This window comes from Hemicordylus capensis, chromosome 4, assembly GCF_027244095.1.
Source record: "Hemicordylus capensis ecotype Gifberg chromosome 4, rHemCap1.1.pri, whole genome shotgun sequence".
In the NCBI taxonomy this organism is placed as follows: domain Eukaryota; kingdom Metazoa; phylum Chordata; class Lepidosauria; order Squamata; family Cordylidae; genus Hemicordylus; species Hemicordylus capensis.
Window position 1 is genome coordinate 67583566 of NC_069660.1, and position 22340 is coordinate 67605905.

A 22340-nucleotide genomic window follows, 5' to 3' on the forward strand; every position below is an offset into this window, starting at 1 on the left:
TACCTGTAGCCCCTTCGGGGGGCTCGCTGTAGCCACGGTGCGTGTGTGTGTGTGTGTTCACGCGGGTTCCCTCTCCCCCCGCCGGCCTTCCTCATCACCGCCGCGGCCAGGTAAGTGAAGCCTTTTTGGCCCTTTCAGGCCTCTGTAAAAACGAGCGGCCGCCATTTTGGCAAATGCCCTCTGTGAGGCCACGGCCTCGCAGAAACCATCTGCGCATGCGTGGCGGCTGCCAAAATGGCAGCCGCTCACTTTTACGGAGGCCCGAAAGGCCCCCGAGCAGCAAATAGTCATATGGCCAATAAACAATCAAATAGATAAACATGCTGGGTGCCTTAAACAATATAAAATAAGAACCCCAAAGCCTGCTCCAAGTTTGGAGACAGGGCAGAAATCCATGCTGCAGCCTGAGCAGGTAGATGTGGTGTCAGCAGAGGAGTGAAGATATGAGCAAAAAATAAATAAATGCACACCTGCTCTTGGAAGGAGGTATGTCGGTCTCCAGCATTATTCTGCTTCTGGCAGTTACAGGGACTGGTAAAAAGCTATGCAGGGTATTCGAGCCCAGACCACTGGAGATGTGCCTCCGCCCTTTCCCCCTCCCCTGGCTTCTGCTCTTTCTCTAGGCATTGCCACCGACACACTTCCTTTGGCTTTGCTTCAAAGGAGGTTCTCTAAAGAACCCCCTGTTTCGGGGTTGTGTCCTTGTGAGGAGGGCAGCTTGGAAACACTCACTCATATTCTACTATATTGCTCCTTCTATTGTGACTCTAGGAGTGATTTACTGCATCCATTACTAGAGCAATTTCCTAGTAGGCCTGATTCCTTTTATCTTAACTATTGTTTCGCTGATACTAACAATGAAATCACCAAAGTGGTAGCCAAATTTATTTATGGGGTGATGAGACAGACATCCCGCCACAGTCTTTTATAGGCTTGATTTTATTGGAGTTTTGGTTTTATTTGTATACGTACTGTTATATTTACTCGATTTATTTTAATTCTGAATGGCTGTGTTATTGTCACTTCTGCTTCTGTTTGGCCTATGGCTGCAATAAAAGAACTACTACTACTACTACTACTACTATATCACTGCTACCCAATATAGTACCAGTGGGGATTCAAACCCACAACCTTCTGCTTGTTACTCAAGCATTTCCCCGCTGTGCCACTTATTATACCTGCATTTCAGTACAGATTATACCTGCATTTACTCATACGGACTCTGAATTTAAGACTACCTCCTGATTTGTAATATCAAAAAACTTAGTCTTGGGTTCAGGTAAATGCAGTATTTGGTTTTCTTGACAATCGTGCACTTCTTGTAATATGTTTGTGCTTGCAGACATCTGCTGCAAATCTAAAATTGTCCTGTCTCTCACCCATTCTCTCAGCTGGCCTATTTTATCTTAAGGCCTCAAGGCTTGGCTCTTAAAGAGGGAGTATACAGAGCTGAACTAACTCTCTTCCCGTTTACAAAACATTTTCTTCCTGGTCACAGGAATGTAGTTCATACTAGCCCCAGGTGGGTATGAATGTTTGAGTCTGCTATAGAGCCCTTGATAAATTCTTAATAACAGCTCAAGAAAGCTATACGAAGAGGGAGAGGGTAACAGTCCTTCAGTGTGTTGGGCCTAGGGTTGCTAACCCAGGCTGAAGCTGTTCCTGGATATGCCCCCGCCCCAATGTATTTCATAGTATAAAGGCAACATAAAAGTCTCCAGGACTGCTTTCAATAGTCACCTGAAGATTGTTGCTACTTCTTGGAGACTTCAGAACAATCCTGAAAGGTTGTCAACCCAAGCTGGGCCCCAAAAAGATCTCTCAAGTCATGAAAAGGCTTTTTGAAAGCCTGAAGTTATCAACTGAAAATAGGTGGTAAATTATTTAGTTTGATTGCTGCCTTGTTGCCATTAAACCTCCTGCTCCCATTTTGTCACTTACTCAGTGCTGAATTCATGGCTGAATTTCTGGGCATCAGTAATGTTTTCGCTAATAGACATCATAGAAGCATCCAGAACTTGTGAATCACTTATGATCATGCAAGTGCAGTTGTCCCAGTGGGGGCTGCACAGTGTCAGAATGAAGTGCCGGGTGCATTAAAGAGACAAATTGTCTCTGTAAACTTAGAAGGAAACCCTGGGACGTGTGCTGACTCTGAGAGGCCTACTTACATTTGACCACATGGGCTTCAGAGCTGGCAATCATGTTTACACCTTCCATCTTCTTTGCGTTATTGGTAGCAGTGCTTTAGATAATAATGAAAGGAACAATTAATTTTGCTTGGTAAATATTATATATGATGATTTCATTCAGGGCCTGCCCCAAGACATTTTGGTATCTGAGACAGAAAAGGTGACAACCCACTCTACCATAAGTGGGTGAAAAGACTGAAGTGCTATGCAGAACTAGGCCTGCTTAAGCCCATTAATTTAAAAGGGCCTAGGCATGCACAACTGCATAGCATATCTCCATAATGGAGTCCATAATCTGCCACCAGAGGGGGTCAAATTATTATGCTTTGTGAAGCGTCCAGTGGTGTCACAGATTCAGAAGTACAGGCACACTCTGTGCCAACCCCATAACCACACACAATCCTGATAGCCACACCCACTACTTAGATAGATACAATAATTGGACAGGTTCTGTTACAGGAAGTCAAGGATAGTTTCCTAATTCTACAGAACCTAAAGCTCATGTGTTTATTCACCCAGAAGAGCAGTCTGGATTGTCAACCACAAACGGTAGAGAATATTCCTTGTAACAGGAGACAGGTAGAATGGTAATAAAATCAACTCCTAGCTCTCAGGCAGATTCCAGATGGTGTTGCTTGGAGACTGTTGTTCTTCAAAACGTGAACCCTTATATGGTGTCCCCCAGGGCTCCATACTGTCTCCAATGATCATTAACTTCTACATAAAACTGCTGGGAGAGATCATCAGGAGATTTGGTGCAGAGTGTTATCAGTATGCTGATGACACCCAAATCTATTTCTCCATGTCGACATCATCAGGAGAAGGCATAACCTTCCTAAATGGCTGCCTGGTGGTGGTGATGGGCTGGATGAAAGATAACCCTGAGACCAAATCCAAATAAGACAGAGGTACTTACTGTGCGGGGTCAGAACTCACGGGTCAATTTTGATCTGCCGGTTCCGGATGGGGTCACACTTACCCAGAAGGGACAGGTACACAGTATGGGAGTGCTTCTGGAACCAAACCTCTCCCTCGTGTCTCAGGTTGTGGCGGTGGCCAGAGGTGCTTTCTATCAGCTTCAGCTGATCTGCCAGCTGCATCAGTTTCTTGAGATAAACGACCTCAGAATAGTAGTAAATATGCTAATAACCTCCAGACTTGACTACTGCAATGTGCTCTAAGTGGGGCTGCCTTTGTATGTAGTCTGGAAACTTCAGTTAGTGCAGAGTTTGGCAGCCAGGTTGATCTCCAGGTCTTCAAAAAGAGATGATATTCCTCCTATGTTGATAGAACTAGACTGGCTATCAATAAGTTTCTGGGCAAAATACAAAGTGTTGGTTATAACCTATAAAGCCCTAAACAGCTTACATCCAAGGTATTTAAGGGAACATCTTCTTCACTATAAGCCCCATTGCTGTGGTCTCCCCATCATTGCCCATTGCCCAGTCTCCTCATCAAAGACTCTTGAGAAAACTTAGAAGTCATGGGATAAGGGGACAGGTTCATGTATGGATCGATAACTGGTTGAAGGAAGGAAACAAAGAGTAGCTATAAACGGACAATTCTCTTAATGGAGGGAAGTAATAAGTGGGGTCCCCCAGGGATATGTACTGGGACCGGTGCTTTTTAATTTATTCATAAATGATCTAGAAGTTGGGGTAAGCAGCGAGGTGGCCAGATTTTCAGATGACACCAATCTATATAGGGCAGTGAAATCCAAAACAGATTGAGAGGAGATCCAAAAGGATCTCTCCAAACTGGGTAAGTGGGTGACAAAATGGCGAATGCAAGTCAATGTTAGCAAGTGTAAAGTTATTCATATTGGGGCAAAAAACCCCAAAACTTCACATATACACTGATAAGGTCTGAGAGCGATCTTGGGGTCATAGTGAACAGCTTCTTGAAAGTGTTGACTCAATGTGCGGCAACTGTGAAAAAGGTCACTTCCATGCTTGGAATCATTAGGAAGGGGACTGGAAATAAAACTGTTATTATTATAATGCTCTTATACAAAACTATGGTGCAGCCACATTTGGAGCACTGTATACAGTTCTAGTCACCATACCTCAAAAAGGACATTGTAGAACTGGAAAAGGTGCAGAAGAGGGCAGCTAAGATAATCAGGGGCCTAGAGCACCTTCCTTACGAGGCAAAGCTTACAACACCTGGGGCTTTTTAGTTTAGAAAAAAGATGACTGAGTGGAGACATGACAGACGTCTATAAAATAATGCATGGAGAGGGAAAAGTTGATATAGATAATTTTTTCTCCCTCTTGCATAACATTAGAACCAGGGGGTCATGCCATGAAATGGAATGCCAAGAAATTTAGGAGCCACAAAAGGAAGTACTTTTTCACACAATGCATAATCAATCTATGGAATTCTCTGCTATGGGATGTGGTGGTAGCCAGTAGCCTGGATGGCTTTAAGAGAGATTTAAATAAATTCATAGAGCAGATGTCTATCAATGGAGGAGAGGTCTATCTATAGTCTTATAGGCCACTTCCAGCCTCAGAAGCAAGATGCCTCTGAATAACCATTGCAGGGGAGTAGTAGCAGGAGAGAGGGCATGCCCTCAGCTCTTGCCTGTGGGCTTCATAAGAATATAAGAACATAAGAACAGCTCTGCTGGATCAAGCCCAAGGCCCATTAGTCCAGCATCCTGTTTTGCACAGTAGCCAGCCAAGTGCCTCTGGGAAGGCAGGAGCTGAGGGCATGCCCACAACTCCTGCCTGTGGCTTCCAGTGTAAGTAAGAAGTAGGGTCCCCCAGGAATCCATACTGGGACTAGTGCTCTTTAACTTGTTCATAAATGATCTAGAAGTTAAGGTAAGAAGTGAAGTGGCCAAATTTGCAGTTATTTATTATTTATGTATTATTAAAAATGTTATACTGCCCTTCCAAAAGGCTCAGGGCAGTTTACATTAAAACACCATTAAAATCAATTAACAATTAAAACAGAAATTATAAATTATTAGTAGTTATCACTAAACTACTTAGGGTAGTGAAATCCAAAACAGAATTGTGAGGAGCTCCAAAAGGTACTCTCCAAATTGGGTGAGTGGGTGACAAAATGGCATATGTGGTTCATTCAGTGTCAGCAAGTGTAAAGTGATGCATATTGGGGCAAAAAGCCCAAACTTCATATATACACTTATGGGATCTGAGCTGTTGTTATCTGACTAGGAGAGAGATCTTGGTCATGGTGGACAGCTCATTGAAAGTGTCAAATCAGTGCATGGCAGCTGTGAAAAAGGCCAATTCCCTGCTAGGGATAATTAGGAAGGGGATTGAAAATAAAAATGCTAATGTTATAATGCCCATATACAAATCTGTGGTGCAGCCACATTTGGAGTACTGCGTACAGTTCTGATCACCGTATCTTAAGAACAACCTTGTAGAACTAGAAAAGGTGTAGAAGAGGGTAACCAAGATTATCAGGGGCCTGAAGCATCTTCCTTATGAGGCTAGGCTACATCATCTGGGGCTTTCTAGTTTGGAAAAGTGATGACTATGGGGAGACATGATTGAGGTGTATAAAAATGTGCATGGAGTGAAAAGAGTGGACAGAGAGAAATTTTTCTCCCTCTCTCACAACACTAGAAAGAACCATGGGTCATCCCATGAAACTGGTGGCCAGGAAATTTAGGACCAACAAAAGGAAGTACTTTCTTACACTGTGCATAATTAATCTATGGAATCCTCTGCTATGGGAAGTGGTGATGGCCACTAGCTTAGATGGCTTTAAAAGGGGCTTAGACAAATTCATGGAGGACAGGTCTATCAATGGAGGCTCCCACAAATTAAGCATCTTCATGCTCTGCTGAGTGACCACACCACCTTCTGCTGAGCGACCACACCACCTGGGACAGACTAAAGTGGATGGGGGGGCAGGGGCTGAGGAGGCCCTGGACTTTGGCCCTGAAGTCCAGGGATAAGAGTGCCTTGGAGCAAGAGCACCTCTGAGCAAGAGCAACCTATTATCTTCATTTAGAAAGCAAAGGGCTTTGTATTCCTGCTGAGACCCTGGAGGGGGGATTTATGGGACTGCGTCCCTGTTCATTCCTTCAGCACTATGCCACTGGTGGTGCCATCTTAGCATCATTCTTTTTGGCACACAAAAACATACTGGCTGGCTGACTTCCTGGCCTACCGTAAATGTAGAAAGAACTGTGTCCTTGCAGTGAAAGGCTGCTCCTAACACAGCCAGAGTTTGCTAATTTCCTTTGCCTTCAGAAGTACTCTGTGTCTTCTGAAAATATGTCCCTGAGGGCTGCGTAACCATCAAGAACATATTTTTGGAATGCACAGGGCATTTCTGAAGGCAGGGAGGATCTGTAAAAATCCTCCCCTCACATGTGCACTCCAGTAGTGGGGGACCTCTCTGCAGCAAGGGCGCATCTTCCTGGTGCATCTGTGCTGCGTTAGTCAGGATATCAGCCACTGCTTGTAATATATTATTGTAATATATATTTATTGTAATATAAAATATATTCTGTTAATTACAAAAACATGATATGACACAGTGCATGAACAAAACATTGCAATTTAATCTATTAAATCCATAAAGGGAGTACCCAAATACTATAAAGAGCTGCCACTTTAGAAGGAAGACGCAAGTTCCTATTTTTCCATTTCTTAAAGTTCTGTTTGTTGATCCATTCTGGCAATTTCCAGGGCCTTTGGCAGCCTAATAGACATCTCTGTGCTCTTGCTCAAACAATTTCTGCTGCAGTCAAGATGTTAATGATTAACTGCTAGGTTGCTCTGTCACCAGATATTTATAAATTATTCAATAACATAACCAAAAGATCACAGTTCAGTCTTTTCCTCCTTAACTCGCTGGATAATAAATCAAGAGCACTTGTGTCCAGAACTAGTCACTTCAGGATGTAACTACCAGAGTTGATATAGATATGCACTCAAGACCTTGCATTACCAGTATGCAAAGATGTTGACTTGGAATTTTCTGCTTAAACTCTAGGCTGCCAGATGCCAATAAATTGTGGCTGGGATGTGATGGGAGTTCTAGTTCAAAAAGTTCTAGAGAGCCACAGTTGCCTAACCCTGCTAGAATATAACCCTTTAGCCTCCTCTTTTTCAAGCATCAGTTTATCTGGCCATTACTCAAAGCTCTCATAGCTGGAGATTCCAACTCTGCAGGTATAATCCCTGAAGCAAATAACTGTGACTGTTGTTCTCACAAGAAGCCAATACCAGGCTAGGGCAGCTAAGCCCGGGCTTGACTGCCCTGCCCGTGAGAACCGCTGGGAGCTGCATGGCTCCTGGTGGCACCTTGGTGGCAAACCTGCCTAGGGAGCCCACCAGTTAGCCAATGCTAAGGGCACAAGCACACCCTTAACCTGGGCTAACTGCTCATGTGTCAGCGGCTGCTCCCAGCCAGCACTAACACAGGAACGGGCTCCCAGCTGTCACCATGGGGAACCCCACAATGCACCACGTGATTGGTGGGGGGGGGGAATGAATGATGTATCCTGGCCCCCAAATCACCGCACTGCCTGGGGCAGCAGCAGATCTGCGTGCCCGGCAACTCTTCTGGATCGTCTGCAGGGAACGTAAACTGCTGCAGCCTTCCCCGCCACCCGGCTCAGTGCCTCAAGCAAACTCTCACCACAAAGATGCTTACTTGGTGCTCACCTGTAATCTTCTCAACTCCAGTCAAAGACTTTTTAATTAAAGCTTTTACATGTTTTAGTTTTTAGCTGCCGGTTTAAATTGCTGTGGTTTGCAGTATTTTGAACTTGTGGTTATTTTCTGTTACTAATTTGAAAGGCGGTAAATAAATATTTGGACTAAATAAATGGCTTCGCAAGAACTGCTAATCACACAGAGGCTGCCTAACTTGAGTCAGTATCTATTATAGTAAGAGTTATTTATTAAAGAATAAAATAACTGGCTAATCATTTCTTTTTTAAAAAATCCTAGTGTTTTTTTCTTCTTGAAGAAACAAGTGGGAGGGGGGAGAAACATATCTTTATAAGTATGGGATAAAACATTTCCCTTACATTTGGCATGATATTGCCCCAACTGCATACTTATTTAGAGCATCTGCAAACCATCCTCCTGGTATTCAGGGAGATATTTAGTGGTAAAACAAACACTCCGATCCCAGACTTCCACGACCTTTTATTTTTGGCATCTGAAAATGTATCCTCAGGGAATTATTCTAGCATGGTAGCCACGATAGTCTACTACAGCAATAACAAAAAGGATTCTTGTGGTACCTTAAAGTCTAGCAGATTTATTGCTGCATAAGCTTGGACATTTATGCCTGAATAAACCTGTGAGTCTTTAAAGTGCCACAAGACTCCTTTTTGTTTATGCATGATTTTATTTCTGAAAGGCCTTTTCATTTGCCTTTCCCCCTCTATAGATGTATAAACCTTTCTGTGTATTTAGTTAGATTTATATGCTGCCTTATGCAAGGGCTGATGAGGGCACTAACTATGGGTTGCCAGGTTTTTTTAACTGGTCCAGCTTCTTTGCCTTTAACAGTACAGTAGCCTAACACAGAGAGAGAGAGAGATCAGATGAAGCTTTTCCTACCATTTATCATACCAGGGAACATTTAACCTGTTACGTTTCTCTGTGTCAGACTCGACACACAGAACACATGCACATCACAGTGGGGATACACTGCCTCCAAAACAGTACCCCGGTGCTTCAGTCAATTTCTCCCCTGACCAATGAAAGAGCATTCACATCATGTTGTAAATTTCCCCAGCTCTGTTCCATGCTATTGCCTACCACTGGCAGAGGTGGAGAAACTCCCAAGATGATTGATTAGTTGATGGACTGATTAACATATTTATGTACCGCCCAAACTTCTGTCACATCATGGAGAAGGGGCTCTAGCTCAAGAGCTTCACATGCAAGTAGTCCCAGATTTATTATCCAAACGAAAGGATCTCAGGTAGCAGGGTTGGGAAAGACCTTTACCTGAGACCCTGGAGAGCCACTGCCAGTCAGAGTAGGCTATACTGGACTTGCTGGCTGTGGTGTTTTTGGTTAATCCATTCCTTGATCCAGGACAGCTTTTGAATGGTGTTTTGGTTACTTGTATTCCAGTCCTGGAGGAGAGGCGGGGCTAACAAACAGCCAGCAGCAAGAGCACTGAAGGCAGACTGCACTTGCCTCTCTGTACATAATATCTGTCACATTAAAGCATTAATATTCCTGATTCAACTCCACTGTCTTGTCCTTGCATACTACAACTCTTTCCTCTGGATTCTACACTGGGCTAATAGTTTGACTTGATATAAAGCCAGTCATTGGTTTGACTTGGGATAGATTTTCTTTGCCAGTCCAAAAATGTAGGAGCCAGCCAGTGGAAGCATGACAAAATTACTGCATGTAGTAACAAACATTGTGGAGGTGGAGAGTAAAGGGGCTTCTCTTTATCCCCATTACAAGTAACATACGTAGAACAGAAACAGGGTTGCCTGGGATAAATAAAGGTTTGTATTAAATAATGCTACCTCTTAATATCCTAGTCTAGATGCCACAGTTAAATTTCTAGGCACTATGGCTCCCTGGTGCCTGGGATTTGTCAAGCCCTGGTATAATCATCATATTTCATCATATTTGTTCCTACACATTGCAAGGAAGAGGGAAAGAACTTGACAGACCAACAACCTCTTGTCCTCAGTAAGGATCAGCTATAGTATGTGGGCATGTCTTGAGCTAAAAGGCAGGCTCCAGGTGGATCTTTACATCCCAGCTGCTACCCTTCACAACCAAAAACTGTATTATTTTCTCTATTTCAAACCACCCCCTCCTGAAGCATGAACATTTCCACACACTACAAATGTGATGAAGAGACTTTTTTTGTGTACTGCTGCTCTTTGACAGCACTAGTACTCTAGCAGTCATGCATGATAAAAAGAGCACTTCAGAAATCAAATCGCATTTTGAAACTTGTGCAGGGAACCATACCATTTTTGTTTATTTTACCATAAGGAAACATTTCCACTCTGAACTGCAGAGGTGGTGCAATATACCAAACTGATGGAGATGAACAGCCTTTGTTTATCTACAAATAGTGATAAAGAACCAACAGGATATGATTCCTACACAATCCCCTTACAAAAAGGGGATACATTACCAGTGTAACTTGCCTATTATTTGCAATGGCACCCCTACAACCATGAGCAGAAAGTCTGATTGTTTGGTTTAGGGGCCCTCTACCTTGAGTGGACAAAAAGGAGGTCATGGTCTTCTGGTAGACTATCTGATGGTTGTTGAGTTTCTTGCAAAAAAAAAGAAACCTTCACCTGATGCAGAAGTGTAATTCTGATGTTTTTAAGGGGAGAGCATATTCAGGATTACTCGACACTCAACAGTTATGCCTCAACTCAGAGATCATCTCTATCTTTAAACAGTGGCTACTTAGGCAAACAAACAAACAAACAAAAAACCCCAACCCTTCAGTGTGAGAGCCATTTCCCACAGGAATGATCTTTGCATGCTATTGGACTCTATGGGGAAAGCACACTAGAAAGGCTACACTTCCCAGAATTCCATGCATACTTCCAAGATGGTGTAGGGATTCAAGAGGGCTCTGTTTCCCTTAAAGCAGGGCTACTCAACTTCTGCCCGCCTGCAGATGTTGGTCTACAACTCTCATAATCCCTGGCTATTGGTGACTGTGGCTGAGGATTATAGGACCTGTTGTCCAAAAACAGCTGGGGGAGGGGCCTAAGATGAGCGTGCCTGCCTTAAAGAAACCTCATCAGCACTGGTCAAAACACAACACTGTACAGAGAAATAGACTATAAAAGATGGCAGTCGACCCACCCCTGCTTTATCCTGTTCAAGCAATGTGAACTTTGAGTAGAAGAGAGTGTCATTGATACCCATGCCAAAGCCATCAGTGCTGTCAGAGTGCTATAGTGTTGTAGTGGACGCCTGCCAGCTGCTTTAGTCCAAGGATGTCCACCTTCTGTATTTTTCTGTTCTGAGCCACTGTTTTCTCCAAATGATGCTGTAGGATTTTTCTGCCACACCTCTTCATAGTGTCATGGCCCACACCAAAAGGAACAGCCAGGACTCAGGTCCAGGGGGAAAGCCAGGAAAATCCCCGGCATTGACACCAGCTGCTGACGGACATGCAGGGCCCAGGTCCTGGCAGCCAGGATGAAGTGGGCAGTGAAGAACACAAACCCAGACCCAGAGAGAGTCCCCTTGAGGTGGTGTGCTCAGCTCCAGGTCTGTAGGCTGCCTGAAGGAGGTAGTCTGGGCCAAGAGACTCAGTTGGAGCTGGGGATCCACTAAAACAACTTGCACCCTCTGAGCTTTCCAGAGTTCTGCAGATTGGCCTTGTCTCATGGGCAACCAGGACAGGGCACACAGGTGATCAGGCTCTGTAATAAAGTGGACACCACCAGTGGTGTAGTTGCAAATTCAGAAGTGCAGGTGCTCTCCATGACAGCCCCATAGCCACATTCACCCCACACCCCACTTGTATAGATGCAAATAATTTGTGCAGTTCTGTTACAAGCAGTCAAGGATAGTTTCCTAATCTTACAGGGCTTGAACCTTCTGTCTGGATTGTCGATACTCCTTGTAACAGAAGACAGGAAGAATGGTAATAAAATCAATTGTAGTCCAATATTCAGTTATATAACAAACTGTTGGAATAGCAAGAGCAGCATGTTATTGCCATTTAGAAAGCAAAGAGCTTTGTGACTCTGCTGAGACCCTGGAGGGGAAACAGGACCAGGACTCCATCCCTGCCCATCCCTGCAGCACTACTCCACCATACAGCAAGAGCTATAACATAAAGGTGGAACTAAACAAGTCTTCTGGAAGCACAGAATGTCCAATCCCATAGTTCTTGCCAAAACATTCAAATTCTCCAAAAGCCCAAATTTTGATGGAGGTCAGTGAGTCAAGCCAAATGGATTCTTCACTGTATTATCTTTTTCACACCAGGTGGAAGGCAATCCAAATATGCCGTGAATGCCTTTGAAGTCTTTGACACTGAGACTAGATCATGGACCAAATTTCCCAGTATTCCCAGCAAAAGAGCTTTTTCCAGCTTTGTATGTACAGAAAACAACATCTTCAGCCTTGCAGGGTTACGGCAAGGCAGGTTATACCGCCAGCCCAAATTTATGAAGAATGTGGATATATTTGATATTGAGCAAGGTGAGTTGTGGTGGGATCTCTATCTGTTTTCCATAGTGCATACTCTGAGGATCACAAGTTGGCCTCTTGTGCGTGTAACAGTAATAAATACACACAATTGCTATTGTGGTCACAGATGTTTGAAGCCTCTAACCATACCACACACTATTAAATATTCATGTAACTCATTAGCTAATTTATGCCATTAGCTAATGAATTATAAAGCCTTTGTTACCTATCTCAGTGGTGAAACCTGAAGCGCCTGGCCCAGTCAGTCATTGCTCATGGATATGGTGGCTGTCACACTTTCATCAAGGTCTAGAGATAACATTACATTAATGACAAAATCAACAGATTCTGTGTGTGGCAGGAAAATCTGTTCTTCTAATTGTCACATCAACTCCTCCTCAGCTTTACATTAAATCTACCTTCTGTATAAATATATGTAGGCTAATCCTGGGGAACACTTTTCTGGACCCTGATGACTTTTCCAGATCAGCCAGTTGTAAAAATACACTTTTGAGGCAAGGTGCTTAAGCAGATGATTCCTATCCAACTCCAGACATTCTTGGCTTATACTGATTATCTAAGTCAATTTCAATCTGGTTTTCTGTCTAGCTTCGGCACTGAAACAGTTTTGGTCACCCTGATAACCCATGCTGGGAGAAGAACAGGGAGAATGTGACCCTGTTAATTTTCCTGGGCTAATCAGTGACTTTCAGTTCCATCAACAATGATATCCTTCTGGATCGATCCAAGGAGGAGACTGGAAATTCTCTTTTGCAGTGGCTGTATTCCTGTCTGGATGACTGCTTCCGGAAGTTGGTAGGGTGATATTCATTCCAGATAGAATCATCTAATGCTAACAAAACAAAGAGTCTTGTGGCACTTTGAGAGAAGAGGCACTTTGAGAGGAGAGCTGGTCTTGTGGTAGCAAGCATAACTTGTCCCCTTAGCTAAGCAGGGTCCGCGCTGGTTGCATATGAAAAGGAGACTAGAAGTGTGAGCAAGATATTCTGCAAGATATTCCCCTCAGGGGATGGAGCCACTCTGGGAAGAGCAGAAGGTTCCAAGTTCCCTCCCTGGCTTCTCCAAGATAGGGCTGAGAGAGATTCCTGCCTGCAACCTTGGAGAAACCACTGCTAGCCTGTGTAGGCAATACTGAGCTAGATAGACCAATGGTCTGACTCAGTATATGGCAGCTTCCTATGTTCCTGTGTTCACCTTGAAGATTAAATCAAAGACTACAGTCAATGACAGAGGGAGGCAAGGTGTGGTTCTCCACATGTTGCTGAACTATAACTTCCATCATCCTCAGCCACAATTCATTACAGCTGGGGATGATGGGATTTGTAGTTTAGCAACATCTGGAGAGTAAGGGTGAGTATGAACCGAGGTTTGAGCACAGGTTTGGTGACGCAGGGAGGAGAGCAGTGAGCAGGAGCTTTAAGAAAGAGAAGAGCAGGTCCATACCTGCTCAACGCCACCCTCTACAGTGTCCCATGGTGTTGACCGCGCAAATGGCACCCACACATGCACAGACTCCATGTACATGCTGGTGCCGTGTGTGGGTACTTGGGATGTGTGCCACCCCAGCAGGAAGCTGCATGGGGCAGAAGAGAGCAGGTAAGGATTTGCTCTCCTCTTTCTTAAAGCTCCTGCTCGCTGCTCCTGCTCGCCGCTCATCACTCCCCTCCCTACGATTCCCAACAGCAGTACTTGGTGATAACACAGGCTGACATCCAAACTAATGGAGTGTCAGTGTAGTGAACACACAGTAAATGCTATGGGGCGGGGCAATTTTCAACTATCTCCTCTTCTCTCCAAAGCTCACTGTGCACCCCTACAATGTGTCTCTGAAAACTGTGTTCCTGAGGGAGAAACATTTGGGAGGCACAGTGGGCTTCAAAAGCAAGGGGAGACTGACAAAAATTGCCCCTCCTCTGTAGTGCACATTGCATGTTTGCTGCATCAGTGTGCTGTTAATCTGAATGTCAGCCCCAGTCTTCTTAGCTATAATAATTGACAAATGTGGTGGGACAGGGAGCCATTTTCTCTATTTAAGCCTAAATGGATGGACTCAAACCTTTAAGTAGTGAGGCCAAATGGCTATTGAATGTAAAATGTTGATTAAGAGGTAATCTGACTAATTTTAGGAGGTTGGATGAAGATTGAGCGCTCTTCCTTCCTGAAGAAACGGCGAGCAGATTTCATTTCTGGCTACTTGAAAGGAAGAATCATCATAGCTGGAGGACTAGGTGAGGATGGTTTCTGTCCATTCCCTTAAGGTGAAATAATTCTATAGTTCATGAAACTATCTATAATATAAATCTGCTTGAGCCTCACTCATTCACTGTCTGACTGACTGATTGACTGACATTAAACTCCCAGATCAAACCACAAAAGACAGAAACTTGCAGTTTTCACAAGTAGGTTCCAGATCTTGCCCAGATTACCAAAAAAATCCAAAACCCTGGAAAAATCCACTGCTTTTCCAGAAAATGGGGGAGGGGGGACTCTCCCATTGGAAAGCATGGGGAATGAGACCTCATAGAGCTAGAAAAATAATAAGAGACAGTGAGATAGATATACGAAGTTAAGATGCTTGTAGACTGTAAGCCCTCAATGACTCACTGACTGACTGACATGAAATTCCCAGTCCAAACCACGAAAGACAGAAACATGCCATTTTTGTAGGTAGGTTCCAGACCTAAAAGAATATAAAACCCTGGGGAAATGCCCCAGATAATGGGGTGGGGGGATTCTCCCATTGGATAGCATGGGTCATGAGACCTCATAAAGCTAGGAAAAGACTAGAGTCACAGTGACATAAGATGTTGATATCCTTGCAAACTGCAAGCCATTTAACTAGTATTTTAATAAAATGACTACTACTGCTACACAAAAGACAGAGAAGTGCTGTGACACTTTACAGATTGGCTTACATACTTGTATGAAAGTTCTGTAGTTTTGATCCTACTTCATGACATTCATGAAGTGAACTGAGAAAGGGTTAGAGATATGAGTTGAAGTACAGTGGAGGATAAACCGAGTTAAGAATTTGAGAACTAAAGATAACTAGAGTTTGTGCTACATACAAATGCAATTGATAGTCTAAATACCTGATGGCATGCCAGAACATAAATTTAAAACTCTCTGTAGCTCTGTACATGAATTCAGTGCAGAATTAAAGCCAATTTCCTTTCTGCAGTGAGGGAAGCACCAGTAATCCATATCCAGGTCTAAGAGATGTTTTCTTTGTGCTTCGTAAATCTCTTCTGAGTTACGAAAAATGGACTCTTTCTCAAATTGGTCCCTTTCCTCAACATGGCAAATATTGTATTCTCCCTCCCAGTCTGGGAACATGCCAACACTACAAATTCAACTGCTTTAGCTTGTCATAGCTTTTCCCCAAAGAATCCTGGAAATTGTAATGTTGTGGGGTTGCTGAGAATTCATTCAGCAACTTCATGGCACGGAATTACAATTCCCAGGCAGGATCCCAGAAGTGTTTTTAACGTATACAGGATTAAGGCAGTCAGGACATAATGAATGTTGTGAAAGCACACAAAAAGCAATGGTCATTTTGCAATGGTCATTTTGATTTCTTTCAGAACAAATTATCTTTTTGTTGTTGTTGGTATGAAATAGTGAGGCTGTTCCCATGCGCACCCTAACCCTGGCTATGGATGATGTCACGGGCTTGTGATGATCTCTCTCAACTGTGCAGGTGTGCCTCGCAGTTAGAAAGAGACACTGGGCCAAATGGACAGGCCCCGCGTCACTTCGGCCACCACCGCCAGTGGGCAGGGGAGAAAGAAGGATTGCTGAGCTCACCCCACAGCAGCCACCCCTTGGCCACACAGAGGCTGAAATTTAAAAAAAACAAAATGGAGGTTCGGTGCGGCAGGAGGCCCCCAAAAATGGTTTGGGGAGGCTCGTGGCGGGGATGGTCTGGGCGCCAAAGTTGCCAAGGTGTACCCCTGGGTGGAGTAGCACTGTATGTTAAAGAAGGGATAGAATCCAACAAACTAGAAAACCTAGGAGGACCAAAGACCACCATAGAATCATTATGGGTGACAATACAAGGACTGGAAGGAAATGTGTTACTAGGGATGTGTTATCGCCCTCTGGATCAAAAGGCTGCGCATGAGCTGGAGAAGCTATCCGTCGGCCATATTGGCTCCCATCGCTGGAGAAGCAAAATCAGAGAGTCGTCAAAGAGAGAGAGCTGCAGTTGACTTCAATTACCCTCACATAGACTGGGCAAATTCATGTGCGGGTATTGACAGGGAGGCCAAATTTCTAGACATACTAAATAACTGTGCCTTAGAACAATTGGTCACGGAACCAACCAGAGAGAAGATGACCTCGGACTTAATCCTCCTGAGTGCCGCCCAGGACCTGGTGTGAGATGTAGAACTATTGGAGAACAGTGAGCATAATGTGATCCAATTCAGCTTATATGCGAGTGGAGCATTGCTAAGGAAGTCCAACACAGATGTGTTGGACTTCAGAAGAGGAAACAAGAGGCACCTTTAAGCATAAATTAGAAGGTGCTTACATCCATTCCGACAGCACCAGCAAATTGCTGCAAATTGTAGCACGCCACCCAGCACTCCCTGCAGCAGGGGATCAGCTCCACCACTCACCTGGCCGCTGGTGGTGGATCAGCTCCGCGGAAGCCAGGTGAGTGGCGGAGCCAATCCACTGCCACAGGGAGTGCTAGGCGGTGCACTGCAGCTCGGAGCAGGTGCTGCCAGAACTGAAGTAAGCACCTTCTAATTTGATGCTTCTAATTTACACACACACCGCACCAGTGGCGCGCACACCGGCCGCTACTGCTAGAAGCGTCAAGGGGAATAACAAAAACTTCTCTAAATATATCAGAAGCAGAAAACCTGTCAGGGAGGCAGTTGGACCCTTAGGTGATGAGGGCGTGAAAGGGATTGTTAAGGAGGATACGGAGATTTCAGAGAAGCGTAATGAGTTCTTTGCATCTGTCTTCACAGCAGAGGACACTGACCATATATTTATTTATTTACTTACTTACTTACTTACTTATTAAACATTTCTTGTATACCGCCTCCTCCAAAGACTCTAGGTGGTGAACAACAAAAATACCAATAACAATTTTTAAAAAAATTAAAGGGCAAAAGCCTGGCGAAACAGGTAGGTCTTAAGAAGAGTCTTTAAAGCAACTAAGGAGGGTGCTGAACGAATTGCAGGGGGGAGAGTGTTCCAAAGAAGAGGGGCAGCCACAGAGAAGGCCCTCCTACGAGCCCAGGCACCACACATTACAGCAGGGCCCAGGACACTAAGAAGGGCTAGCTGAGAAGACCTCACAGAACGGGATACAACTGGCCGAGAGAGGCGATCTCGGAGATATGCAGGTATTAAGCTCATAAGGGTTTTGTAGGTGAGAACCAGCACTTTGAATTGGACCTGGAAGTGAACAGGCAACCAGTGCAGTGGCCATAAAAGAGATGTGACACTATCAAATCTATGGCCACCCATAAGGAGACGGGTCACTGCATTCTTAACTAGTTGAAGCTTCCTAATCATTTTCAAAGGGAACCCTAGGTAGAGCACATTACAGTAATCCAAATGAGAGGTAACAAAGGCATGAGTTACTGTTGTCAGGGCCTGCCAGTTGAGAAAAGGCTGGCAAACCAGCTGAAGCTGGGCAAAGGCACCCCTGGCCACGGCCTCCACCTGCTGTTCGAGCAAGAGCCACGAGTCCAGAAGGACCCCTAGATCATGAACCATCTGTCTCAAGGGAAGCACAACCCCGTCAAGAGATAAACACACACGGCAATTGGTCAGATCGCAAACAGAACAAAAGCAACTCAGCCTTGGAGAGATTAAGCCTGAGCTTGTTGTGGCTCATCCAGGTCCTGACAGCCTCTAGGCACTGAGCCAGCACATGGACGGCATCACCTGTTTGGCCAGTGGTATATCCACTCTGGAACTGAGTTTCTCAGGTTTAGAGGCTGAAGAGCTGGGCCTATTTGAGGTGACAAGAGAGGATGTTCTAAACTGTCTTGAAAAACTGACAAATTGCCAGGGCCTGATGGCATCCACCCAAGAGCCCTGAAGGAACTCACATGCGAAATTGCTGGTCTCCTAACAAAAAGATGTCCCTGCAGTCAGGCTCTGTATCAGACGACTGGAAACTAGCTAATGTAACTCCAATTTTCGAAAAGGGCTCCAGGGGGATCTGGGAAATTAACTTAACTTTTGTGCCGGTTAACAGATCTCAGGGGGGATCTAGGAAATTAACTTAACTTTTGTGCCGGTTAACTTGTGCCGGTTAACTTAACTTTTGTGCCGGGTAAAATGATGGAAAGCATACTTAAGGACACAATTGTTAAACATATAAAAGAATGAATGCAGTTAAATGTAAGGAAATGTAATTGATGCATATTGGGTGGGGGGACCCCAACTTCACATATACGCTGATGGGGTCTGAGCTGTCAGTGACTGACCTGGAGAAAGATCTTGGGGTTGTGGTGGACAGCTTGCTGAAAGTGTTGACTCAGTGCGCAGCAGCTGTGAAAAAGGCAAATTCCATACTATTGAAAATAAATTGAAAATAAAACTGCTATTACTATTATGCCCTTATACAAATCTATGGTGTAACTATCTATCAATGGCTACTAGTTGGGTGGCTATAGGCCACCTGCAGCCTCAGAGGCAAGATGTCTCTGAATACCAATTACAGGGGAACAAGGGCAAGAGAGAGCCTGTTTTCTATGAGCTTCTCAGAGGCATCTGGTGGGCCACTGTGGGAAACAGGATGCTGGACTAGATAGGCCTTGGGCCTGATCCAGCAGGGCTGTTCTTATGTTCAAATGAATGAATCTATCTATCTATCTATCTATCTATCTATCTATCTATCTATCTATCTATCTATCAAAATTGTAGACTGCCCCAAACTTCCATCTTGGGGTGTTTTACAACTGAATAAATGAGTGACTGTTTGAATGTTCGTTGAGCAGTCCTCATATGTTTGCTCTTTCTATCTTATCAGGGAATCAGCCAACTGTTTTGGAATCAGCTGAGGCCTTTCACCCTGGGAAGAACAAATGGGAGAGCTTGCCACCTATGCCCACACCACGATGCACCTGCTCCAACATTGTGGTAAAAAACTGTCTTCTGGCTATAGGTGGAGTAAACCAAGGCCTGAGTGATGCCGTAGAAGCACTGTGTGTCTCTGACTCCTAGCTGCCTCTCTCCAATCCCGGCCTAAACAAAGAGGCCTACAAATATCTAAGAAAGCAATAGCTCTGCAGTTCTGAGCACTGGGCCAATGCCACTCAACATAAGAGGAGTTGACACCTTCCCTATACCATCCCTCCCACTCTGCTGCTTTTCTGTAATTCCCTTCACTGTGTGTTTTGGAGAAGGTAGCTCCTTGCCCTATGTAGCTATGTGGTTTTTGTAGCTCTGTTAGCTAGCAGAGGCTCCTCCCTGTGATAGTGTCACCTTTCCAAGTGCGATGGATTTCCACCACCTAATGAGCCTGTCGTGGCCTCCCACTGTCGACTCTGAATGGCTGAGGAGCATTCTAGCTCTACCACAAAGCAGTAGTAGGATGTTTCATCAAGGATGGGGAAGAGCAGCTCCTATCAACTGTGAGACACTTTGTGTCTTCCTCTGAAATAGAGGAACATGGCTCATGAATGGATCATAAGAGCCTCTGTTGGGTTCTTCCAAGTATTGTTCACAGGTTAACAATGGAAGCAACTAAGAACGAAATCTTACAGAGCAAGAGCTTGTGTGCTCCATTGCTTGTTGAAAAGCCACCCGGAGGTGACTTGTGCCATGACTCTCAGTTTCTTTCTGTGGGAGTCTTTCTGCAATGCAAAACAGTCCTAGCTGTGACATTAGCTTTCTGGGCGTGTAGGGATCAAGGTATCTTGAATGAATTTCTAGGGAGCTTCCTAATCATACAGTTGGGTAGCGAATCACCTCTGTCTGTGAGAGAATACCCAGTTGTCGAATTTAATGCACTAATTGACAGTTCCTGCAACAGGAGTTGCACATTGCTTCTGCTAGAGGGCTGAAGGCTAAAAAGGTGGTTGCTAAGAAATCCACTTACGTGGAGGCATTCTGCACAGGGACCAGGATTTCAGTCCCCGCAGTGCACATTCACACTCACAGTGTTCACCCACAAGCACACACACACGTATGTTTAAAATAGTTCATACCCAGCATTTAGGTTTAAACTATTGCCCACAAGGGACCATCTTTAAAACCTGGACTGAGCTTAATATACACAGTGTTTCTGGAATAGGAATGTTATGGACTCAGCCCATAAGAGCATTCACAGATCTCACAACAACAACAATGCGTGTGTGGCTTCTTGCCTGCAATTTTTATTGTATTTCATATACCGTTTCCCCCTTCAGCTCAGAAGTTAAAACTGTCACTGTGTTATCCAAATGCTGTATGATGGGTCATTTGCAGTTCTGGGTAGTTATTAGTACGTAGCACAATTAAAATCTATATTCATACGGTATTTTGAGAGCTTGTTATGGAATATCCGGGCTAAGACACCGCTGGACTAGAACTGGGGGGACCCAGGTTCAAAGCCTCTCTCAGTTATGAAGCTCACTGGATAACCAAGGGCCAGTCACGCGCTTTCAGCCTAACCTACCTCACAAGACTGTTGTGAGGATAAAATGAAAGGGGGGAAAGACTATATATATACTGCCAACCAGTGTTCTCTCTAAGTTTTTTTCATCTGTGCATGGAATGAGTTTTGTTCTAGGCTGCAGTATCAAGGCATCGTGTGCGCACATCCATTCAGAATGTGGCCGTCCTAATTCAACCTGAGTGGGATCTAAAATTAACTGAGCAGACATTAAAAAAAACTTGTGAGCGCGAGCATATGTGCACTCATTAGAGAGACCGCTGCTGCCAATGCTCCTTGGAGGAAGGGTGGGATACAAATGTAGTAAGTAAAGACAGATTGACATACAAAATGTATGCTGAGAATACTTTTTGAGTTCTCTTTTAAATATATGTGTGTTTATAGCATACCAAAGGCTGAGTTCAGACATACAGGATAACCACAGTTATATCTGTGGTTTAAAAAAGCCAACTCTGGTTCGCCTTGCCAAACTCCAGTTGGAACCTTTGGTTATCTCTAAGTTTCGCTGCCAACAACTGACGTTTTGCCACCCAAATGCTGACTCAGCTATAACCACGGTTTCGTGCTGATTCCAAACTCAAAGAAGTGGTGGGAATGTGCCATGGCAGCTGAGCAGCAGGGAGGGAATCCCCTCTCCTTCAATTGGAGTTTGGTTGGCCACAGTTTGGTGAATGTCTGTGGTGCAATTTGGAGTTAAGAACGGAAACCTCAGCCATGCTTTACTCCAGTTAACTTGTACATCTGAACTGAGCCAATGAATCAGATGCTGTTATGCTGCAGACACTTGCTGGCTGATCCCTAATGAAACTTTGATGTCCCAGTGATTTTAATGGTAAAGTTAAGCATGTGCGCAAATCTCTTCCTCTGAAATAAATAGGACTTAAAAGTGCTTAACTTTGGCTGGATCATGGCCAGGATATCTTCATGGGAACAGGATACATACTACAGAGAGCAAACATAAGAGAAAAGAAGTTAACTGAGTTACATTGCTTCCTGTGACCATAATGTTGGATGAGGATAACTTGCATGCTTTCACTGGGATCAACATTCCATCTTCTCACGTACAATGGCACACAGTCATTCAAATCTAGGTTTAATGTGGGTTACCAAAATTAGTATGATTGTGTGACCCCACACTATGGCAGGAAGTTCAGATTCATCTTGAGCCATAAACTATCTTGGTGTGGGTTCAAACAATCACACTAATGTTGGTAACCCACATTAAATCTAGATTTGAACGACTCTGTGAACCAGGCCATTTATTAATACAACTACTTGGAGTACAAGGGAAATGAGATTTAGCTATCATAATCTCAGCCCATGTTGTGCTGAACAAGTTAT

General features: G+C 44.2%; 1 protein-coding gene and 1 long non-coding RNA gene across 9 annotated transcripts in view; one reads left to right on the top strand and one right to left on the bottom strand.

The window, feature by feature from the left end:
• Positions 1–133, bottom strand: part of LOC128324097 (uncharacterized) — a 39614-nt gene extending 39481 nt beyond the window's left edge. For both annotated transcript variants that reach the window (XR_008306636.1, XR_008306637.1), the window contains exon 1: positions 4–133. This is a non-coding gene — a long non-coding RNA (uncharacterized LOC128324097). The remainder of the gene's footprint in view (positions 1–3) is intronic.
• The window catches only part of KLHDC8A (kelch domain containing 8A), a 79724-nt gene extending 58492 nt beyond the window's left edge, over positions 1–21232 (top strand). For all 7 annotated transcript variants that reach the window (XM_053248245.1, XM_053248243.1, XM_053248248.1 and 4 more), the window contains 3 exons: positions 12146–12361; positions 14497–14598; positions 19374–21232. In XM_053248245.1, coding sequence (XP_053104220.1) covers positions 12146–12361; positions 14497–14598; positions 19374–19567 — 512 coding nt within the window. In that variant the 3' untranslated portion in view covers positions 19568–21232. The remainder of the gene's footprint in view (positions 1–12145; positions 12362–14496; positions 14599–19373) is intronic.
• The last annotated feature ends 1108 nt before the right edge of the window (positions 21233–22340 follow it).